This window comes from Gambusia affinis, linkage group LG11 (genome assembly GCF_019740435.1).
Source record: "Gambusia affinis linkage group LG11, SWU_Gaff_1.0, whole genome shotgun sequence".
Classification (NCBI taxonomy): Eukaryota; Metazoa; Chordata; class Actinopteri; order Cyprinodontiformes; family Poeciliidae; genus Gambusia; species Gambusia affinis.
Genome location: NC_057878.1, coordinates 6,881,328 through 6,890,936, shown reverse-complemented (window position 1 = coordinate 6,890,936; position 9,609 = coordinate 6,881,328). Strand labels below are relative to the sequence as shown.

Here is a 9,609-nt window from a genome sequence, read left to right as displayed (position 1 = left end):
CAAACTTCATGGGATTTCTTTTGGCTTTTTTTCCCCTTTTCATTTTTCGAAGCCCAGATTAATTGCTATTCTGACAGCGAGTTGCGGACCCCCTCAACTCCTCCACAGTTAATAAGCTGCTTTTGTAAACAAACTGTTGTTCCAAACATTTTCCATGTTTGGAAAATAGATTGCGTGTAAACTCTTGGAACATTATTTGATAACCATACTGACGTATACTTGTTTAGAGTCATTTTAAATCTATGACATAAAATAGATAAGACTAGAACAAAGGCAAACCATAATAATAGACAAAAATGTGCGCTGTAATTTGTAAAATCATCACTTTAATAAGGTGCTGAACATTTGTGACAGTTGCGCATGTTTTACCCACAGGAACACAAAGTAATAAACAAGTCCTAGGATAGTGTAAAAAGAAACAAAACAGAAAATGACCTTTGACATAATCCGGAGATAAAATATTCACAGTGTGGACAGAAGGAGGGGGGTTGAATGCACTGCACTGGATAATTAAGGCAACACGTCTGTAGGTGAAAGAGAACCTTTTCTTTACAAGGTGAGAGGAAAAAAACAGCACCAGGAACAAATTACGCAGCCTTCTTTATCTCCAGAGGAAAAAATAAAAAATACTTCCTATAGTTTCTGAAAAAAAAAAAAAAAGCATGCTATACAAAACTTATTTTTTTCCCTCTGCAGCAGAGATTCACTTTAATATGGAGATGCTTTTATTGTTTTTATCAAGCAGCAAATCCATGAGATGAGCTACTTTGCGTTTTTTTTCTCAAGTCAGTTGCTGCAAAAGACTCTGCTGGTGCTTTGAACAAAAAAAATTGTTCGTACGCTATATATATATATATATATATATATATATACACAAAAAAAATGGTCTGTCATCAAACTTCATGTTTCTGGTTAGTTGTTAGTGTTGAGACATTCTTTTTGTTTCAATAAATACTGGCACACCGCTTAGGAAGAAAGGTGGATGATTAAAAAAAATAAGCTGTACAAAACAAATTAAACAAAACAAGTTAAAATTATAGACATAATTAGTTGTAAATGGGCTGAGGAAAAAAAACTCCGTCACGCGCTTCTCATCCAAACAAGAAGCGCGCCGGTGAGTCCGGTCGCAAGTCCGCATCTTTGGCTGGCGTCCAGCTGTCGATCCGACTGCATCCCTCTTTCTTTCTTTTTTTTTTGCATAATATTCATTTTGAGAGGGCGATAAAACACAATTCAAGTGCCTCGCCTTTTTGCTGACAGGCGATATCACAGGTCGCTTAACGCTGTAGGGTCAGTTAAGCCTCCCGGTGAGTCATGGCCAGCACTAAAACACAAGGAGGTCCCAGTTTAATTCCTGAAGGGACTGGTCCTTACTGCAGTGTGCATGAAAGTCGGTCAGTGTTGAGTTGGACTCTGTTTGACGTCCCTTTTGTAAACTTCGAGGAGAGTTTTCCGGTTACTTTTGAGATGAGGTGAGCGGAAGCTTCCGGTGACTTGCCATCTCAGACTATCTGTGAAGGGGCAAACTGTTCTTTCAGGTGGGTCCACCTCAATTCATTCACGGACAAACAGAGGAAACCGTTAAAAACAGGTCGAACCGTCATCAAAGCTTGGGTTAACTACTTCTAAGATGTAAACAACGACGCCATCCGTATGGCGGAAACGTGCATCACCCACACCGCTGCTTTACAGGTATACATATATACATTTACGTCCTAAAATTTTACATCTCACAAACTTGCTCTCCATGTCCCTTTTCTCCTCTTTACTGTGCAAGAGTAGGTGTTTAAATAGCCTCAACTTTCTTCGGGTTTTTTTTTTCTTTCTTTCTTTTCTCCTCGTAAGCGTCACACGGAGACGAAGACGTCCAGGTAGAGGCGATCGTAGGACTCCCTGAAGAAAAGGACGAGGACGAGGCTGAATAGACACGAGCCGGTTACGCACCAGTTCAGCCACGACAAGTCTATGTGAGACAAAAAAAAAGACAAAAGTTTAGACACAAGGTTTTTAGTAAAAGTTTAGAGCTAGGGTCTCCAACCTGAGGCTCTGGAGCCGAAACATTGGCTAAAATGATAAAGAATCAACAAACATGCTAAAATAGGTGTTAGAGGCAGTTCTTTGTTTAACTTCGTTCGGTGTTTCACTATGGGAATCGCCTCAGTGTGACCCAACCACAGAAGCTCCAATGACATCATGTCTGTCCGTGACAGACAGGTGGAGCCATGACCGTGGCTCCACCCACCATCCAATATCAGGCCAACCTACCCCTCTCAACTCATTCTCGCTTTCTTCCCGTGTGAAGAACTACAGCAAAGCTCCCTCAGCACGTTCAGGCTAGCTTGGCTCTGCTTAACCGTTCGTAGGCGTTCCGTAAAAGAAAACGCCGCTGAACGCAGTACCAGGACGGGCCTGGACTGTGAAAAAAAGGCTTCTCTCGAAGCACTTACCCAGCAGTCATTTGAAGCAGCTATCCCGTACAGGCAGGCTGCTTTTACAGCTACTTTGTTTTAATTAACGGATTTACTAATGTTTGTGTTGGTTAAGCTAACGGGCTTGGTGGCTGCATAGCGGTACATCGCTAGCATAGCACAGTTGGTAAAGTTCAGCTAACTTGTCGCGGCAAGAGGACTTTATCTTCAGCTTTATAGCTAACGTGTTAAGATGATCTATAATAAGCTTTTATTATAGAACCCCCACCAAAGGGTCGGAACCGACGGTTAAAGAGGCTGTATCATGCGGGGTCTCTATTTTGGGCAGGGACCCACACCCTATGTGCATCGCTTGTATGGGCGCTAAACACGCTCAGGCGTCGCTGGCTGACCCTCAGGAGTGCCAGCACTGCTCGTCGATGCCAGAAAAAATCCTGGAAAGGCGGCTTAGAGTAGCTGTAGCTAACAGCCAGGACCCATGCCTCTCATCACCTTCAGCTGCTGAGGCAGGTGAAAACCATCAACCACGAGCCTCTAAGAGCTGGGCGGACATGATGGAGGAAGAGTCCTCGCCCATGCCCCCTCTGTCACTAATAGACACAATAACAAAAGTTGTTTTTATCCTTTTTATTGAATATTTACATTGAATATCCCCAACAGAATGGGACTAACAGTATTTGTAATGTTGAAAACTGTCTTTAATTTTTTTGTCTTACAAATATTGACATCTCATAGAGAAATAGCATTCATCTTTTTTATGTAAAAGTTTAAGCGAAATGCTCATTCTTAATATATATATATATATAAAAAAAATCCTGTAATTAATAGTTATCAGAAATTATAAGTTATCTTTTTTAACTCAAGTAACTTTTGTGGCTCTAAGTAAGTTTTATTTACTTATCAGAGGGTAAAAAATGTCTCTGGGTCGTAAAGGTCACAGACTCTTAGTTTTACCATTTCATTTAGCAGCTGTAATTTTGAAACATAGCTGCACCGATGCAAAATGTGGACAAAGTGAAGCTCTGTGAATCGTTTCCGAATGAACTGCAGGTCTGCAGACGCAGTCTACCAACGCATCACAAATAGAAGCATGCCTAAGTTAAGCCGTACATAAATCCTGAGCAATACGCCACAATATATTGATATATCCACCTTTAGAAAGAGTCATCAACATATATATTGAACCCAAATGAGTTGGTCAGATGCAAAGTGATTTATGAACAGGGCTAACATATAATCAATGAGAATTTCTGACATACCATAAAGTAAATATGAGCTTGTGCTGCTCTTAAACAATCATTCTGAATAATTCAATGGTATTGGCGGCGTTCCACTGACCTACACTTGAACCTAAATGTTGTGTAGAATGAGCCGTTTTACTTGCCTCGGTTTTTTCAGGCTCCATTAGACACAGGGGAGTTGCTCTCGCTGTCTTCGTTAATGCAGGAATTGGTTGGACAAGTTGGGAAGTTCACACCACCACCAAACCCCTAATTCCACATTACCTTAACACATCTAAGACACGCGCTTCTCTTATATCAAAATTAAATGATAAGACCGTTTAAAACACATGAAACATAAACATCCGTCAGATGGAATTTGACTGTCTACAAAAATCAAGTCTGGTAAACTTGACCTGCTTGGCGAGGGAATCTCAGCCAGTAGAGAGGCAGTGGCGCTTTGCTCCAGAGAGCAGGCCAAACTAAATATAGGAAAATCAGGTCAAAACAAACAGTGGGGGGTCTGGGACACATGCCAGCACTACGTGCCACAGTCTCTCAGCCAATGCAAGCAATACAGAACTGCAGAGGGTTATTAATTCAAACATTCATTTTTTAAATTTAACACAAACTCTTACCAGCTTTATTTAGAAAGTAAAAAAAAAAAGAAGAAATCTATGTACAGAAAAAAAAAATCTACGTGGACATTAACACAATTCAACAGTAAGCGTCTGAATTAATCAAAGAGGCAGTGCTTTTATTTTTAAAGAACCGTAAATGTCAGTAGCTGGGGTTTTTTTTTTTATTATAAATGTGCAGAGAATTTTGTCAATATTTCACTAATGTCGAGGAACACGCAATTTTGCAAAAGCGATGTTCCCATGAAATAAGAAACATGATTAAAGTCAGATGTGAATAAGTTTGTGCGATAAATCACTAAAAAGAACGCTGCGCCGTGATCCTCCAACTACTTCCTGTCGTCGTTTTCTTTGTGGTTTCCATCAGTGGCAGCATCCAGTTGTTAATCATGTCTCCATGTCTATGAGCACACAGACGTGTGGTCTCCACTTTGAATCCTGGTTGGTTCGAAATTATTAGCTTAACCTGTCGCGCACTTGATGCTACCGTTTTTCTATGAAAAAATGGACATTGGCTAGGATGCACGAAGATGAAAGGCATGTGGTTTAAAAGGAGAGGGGTTGAGGGATTGGGATGTAGGTGTCTGCTGAGAGAAGTCAAGACTCCAGAAGCGGCCTCATTAATCAGGACTGTGTGAGTTGGACAGCAGGAGACGGGGCATGGAGGTAGGTTAATGGAGTGTATTTATCTGATGAGCGTTCTCCGTCGCAAACTCTCTCCCTTTCTTGTCTGAGGCTCACGCGTCTGAAGTTGGAGAAACTCGGCGTGTTTGTCAGGGGGGAGAGGCAACGGCATTAAAGGAATGCTAATGCGATGCTGAAAGATTTACGAGATCTCTGATTTCTAAGGACAGAGTTGTCAGAAAGTCTGGAAGAAACTCAGCTGGAATACCTAACAAACGGAACAGGGGAGGAGGGAGCGATAGGGACTTACAAACAAAGTGACAATCATTTTTATTCTGAACAATTTCATTAAGTCAACGATTGCTCATTTTGTGAGGAAAGAGACGACAAAGCAACCAATCACAGATGCTAACACCAGGAGAGATTGAAACCTCATGAAAGTCTAAAAATCTCTACTTAAATACATGAACCCCAGCTGAACCTCACATCTCTGACATTCTTCAGCCAGCATAAAACAAAGTTAACATGGTTTTTATTATGCTAAACTTGAAATAGGGATTCAAGCAGGGAAGACTGGAGTTACATATTGTAGTCATTTTTGGAGATGAAATTTGACAATAAGCAGGATGAGATTGACAGAAACACGGATTGTTTTATATAAAGACAAGTCGACAGGCAGGTAGATAGATACCCTATAAGAAGGACAAAGTAAAAACAAACTAATCCATCTGGAGAAGACAGTGAAGGAAGTTTGGTTAATGACCACTAGAGAATAAAACAAAAGGAACTGGGCCACATAAAATGTTTTCAACTATTAATTTTTTGCTTTTTAGTGACACCAATTTGCAATGCTAGTTTGTACTACTGGAAGCTGTCGGCTCAAGGGCTATGTAGGGCAATTATTGTAGATTGTTATCCAAGTCTTTGTAAAATGTTGTAAAATCAAAGTGTCGAATTAATTGGTGAGCACAGCAATAACCGTAATGGCCAATCTGCTGTTGTTTTATTTTTAATCGCAGAATAAGGAAGAATTCTCCATTTTCTGTTTTAAGTAAATGAAGTTTGATTAAAAGTGGTGTAGTACAAAGTAAGTGAATAAATAAGCTGATAGTATATGCATTTATCTTACTTGGTGACAGGTCAGTCACGTGACGAGGAGCAAGAACATCATCTCAGGACGTGGTTTATCTGCAGGATCACATTCAGAGGGCAGCTGTGTGAGCGGCGACAGTCCCTCATATTAACAGCCTATAATAACTGCTGCCAGTGTCAGCAGAACAGTGCCTCAGATCGGCACGGGAACGGGCGTCGGCGGCCATCTTATGGCTTTTATGAGCCTTAATTGAGGTCAGAGTGGGGATGTGATTAATGACGCTCACTTCTTTATGCCATTGGCCTTTTGTATGAAAGCTTTGGAAGGGAAATCATCTCACACCTTGAGATGAATTAGGTGTGGATAACAAGATCACTTAGAAAGAATAATTTCATCTTACAAGTGTATCAAAATAAATTAGATCACACAAAAAAAAGCACATTTCATGTAGTAATTCAATTTGACACTTAAGTTAACCTTTCAATGACGTATTGAGATGCGTGTAGAAAGTCTTCCTGAATACTACTTATAACTTCCTTGTGATAAAAGCATCGCTGTCTCGGTGCTGTTGGACTCCATGATTAAAAAGTTTGTTGGTTTTCTTCCCCCTGGAAACCTCCACAGTGTTTATGGGAGCTTTAAAGACGATTTCATTTCAGAACTGAATGCAAAGTTTAGCAGAAACCAAAAAGGAATTGGTCATAGCAGAGCAGCAATTATTCCTCAGAGCTGAATAATATGCGCTTTCCCCCCCCAACATGTAGGAGGTCTGACCCACAACGCACTGCTCTGTGGGGAAAACTCAACGCCACCCTTTAAGTTTCATCTCATCTTCCTCTTCCTCCACATGCAGTTTTGGTTCTACAATGCCCCTCCGCTGCTTTGTATTCCACCCTGTGCTCCGTGTTCAATGGCACAAACACTCTGCAGATGGAATCGAAGAGAGCGACAATATATACATATATGCATTCATGTTTGAGAGTCACGCAGTTCAGGAAACTTTTAAATATTCGAAACACAATGAAGTTGAACGTTATCAAGGCTCACTGATCCACGACCAACCTCTAACAGATATTACAATGAACAAGAGGGTAAATTCATAACCGCCTCCCCAGCGCCGTCATTCTGACTGTTTAACGAGGAAGTGGGCAGCCAGAGGGAAAACACGGCGGTGGAAACAGAAGGGGAATGTTTCTGTTTCTTTAAAAGGTCAGTTTTGCTAAGTTTTCAACAGCGAGAGGTTACCGGGTTTCGAAGAGGTGACGCTGACGCAGAGTTGATTCGATTCACCGTCTGAATCTTATCTGCCTCATCCATTATGAGACCACAGCGAGGATAAAATCGTATTAATGAGACCGCACACTAGAATACTTCCAAAGTGAATTTTGATAATCCAATTTTCTTCTGGACGAGTGATCTCTTGCGGAGAACAGAATGTTGTTTTAAAGGACAAAACCGGATTTATTCGTCACAAGGCAATATAAAGTTGGACAACTTGCACGTATAATTAAAAGCAAAATGTGTCTTATAAGAATGGAAATATAAGTCGCATAAAACCCCTCTATAAGCTGTTTGGATCATTAAACAGTCACGTTACAAGCACCAACCTCAATGAACCATGATGGGGTTTTACGTAACAAAGACAAAGTGAAACCAATTGCTTTAAAAGTCACTTAATTAGTAAATAGAGTCCACTTGTGTGTGATCTAATCTCTATGTAAGCACAGATGTTCTGAAAATGCCTCAGGGGTTTGTTAGAAAGCATCAAAAAAGAAAGATCCACAGCTCAGGTGAGAAAATCGACTGAGGGGGAAAGTTTTAGCTGCCAAAATCCGACTTTCATAGGAGAGCATCAAGAACACAGCCAGAGTAAAAAATAAAAAATAAAAATCCTATCAAGAAACCTTGAAAGAAACAGTTTTGTGGCTGCCTGTAGCATCACAAAATGTTTTAGAGTCCAAAGAACAAACAGACTGCATGTTGACACTTTAAAATTTAGTCTGACCAGTGATATGTCTTTAGGACACAAAAAGAAAATATATTTTTTTGTATTAAAGTGTCTAAAGTCATTACATCTGCTGCAACTGTTTAAACGAAGAGACAACCCTTGTTACAGTGGGTTACAGTGCGTCTCGAGTTCAGGACTTAAAAACCTAACAGTACTTCAGTCAATCGTCTTTTTGTCTGTGCCAGGGGCTACATGACTGCCACAAATCAGAAGCTACCTAGATGCCTTTACATAACTATTTTATATACATATTAAGTAAAGGTTTTTGACTTTTCATCAAACCCTTTTTGATGAAAAGTTATGTAAATAAGGAAGAGCCCCAATGATTAGTGCCTTAAACCAGAAAGAAATGAAGTAGCAGTGAGGCTCAGGGTCAATGGGGTGACATTTTGTGAAGAAATCAGATTACTATCCAAAAGTTCCTCTCCTCTAACCTGAGACTGGATGATACAAAAACAGATTTCCTTTGGCCAGTACGGCGAACACTGCCGGCGGTGTTTACCCAACACTTGTCATCACCCTGAGGCCGGCATCCCAACAGTGACAAATGACGGCAACAGCGGCCGGCTGCGAGGGGCATTCTTCAATGCCTCGGAAATGGGAAGTTTAGTCGACGATGGCAACGAACCCTGTGATCGTTCTAGACGCTCGGGGGTCAGCGGCTCTTTGAAATATTCTGAAATATTTCAAGAAGAAATATTCTTCTGAGAACAAGAGTGTCCAGTTGCGCGTCCATACCAATGTTGCACCAAACCAGCAGCAATCTGGAGAAAACGACCCAATTCTACAACCATGACGGTGTACATCAGTGGAGCTTCACGAACGTTTTGCCAGTCATTGCGTCTGATTGGATTCAAATAAATGCCTCATGTTTAAATAACGTTCTTGCTGTTAAGTCTTGCTTTTAACCCTTGGTCTGGTCTGTAATACAGCAAAAACTCACCATCATCTTGTTGATCACTCATTTAGGGCATGTAGAGACGACTTGGACAATTATTACTATGTAGCAGAGGAGCCTCGACTAGATGTTTTTGATCGATAACTGGTTCATGAGAAGATTTGACCTGCTGATACTGATTCAGCCAAACTGGATTTCTCTAGGAGAACTACAGTGTAAGAAGATATAAGCAAAAGGAATTCAAAATCTTTTCCAGATTTCCCGCCTTATTTATATTAAGAGCAGAAGCAAAAGTATCTATAAAAACAGGCTTTTACAACAAATACAAGGTGATTTGGGAGACGACATTTTAAAATGGCTTTGAGATCTTTTCTATTTGCACAGATTACTCATTAGCGCAAGTGATACTTCCAAAATGCTACCAACACTTCCAAATATACTAAGGCTCTAAAAGAAAAAAGCAAGTTTGCTATAATACGTCTTGCTCTTTCTCACTCTCTCGCAGCCCAAATGAATCACGGGAATGTCTCAACATGTTGTAGAAGACACAGTTTCCAGTTAAATCTCTGCAATTACCCTTATTTTACTTTTAACAGCTTACTAATGCTGAAAATTGTAAAAACTACAAATCGTTCTCATTTCGTAACATCATAAACGGTGCAACCTCTAATCAGAAAAGAGAATCAGATCTTTGAATCG

The 9,609-nt window shown here is 40.4% G+C and overlaps 1 protein-coding gene across 1 annotated transcript in view; it reads right to left on the bottom strand.

Moving 5' to 3' along the window:
- Nucleotides 1-306: 306 nt before the first annotated feature.
- Nucleotides 307-9,609, bottom strand: part of slc49a4 (solute carrier family 49 member 4) — a 54,326-nt gene continuing 45,023 nt past the window's right edge. The window contains exon 9 of the mRNA XM_044132805.1: nt 307-1,963. Coding sequence (XP_043988740.1) covers nt 1,848-1,963 — 116 coding nt within the window. The 3' untranslated portion in view covers nt 307-1,847. The remainder of the gene's footprint in view (nt 1,964-9,609) is intronic.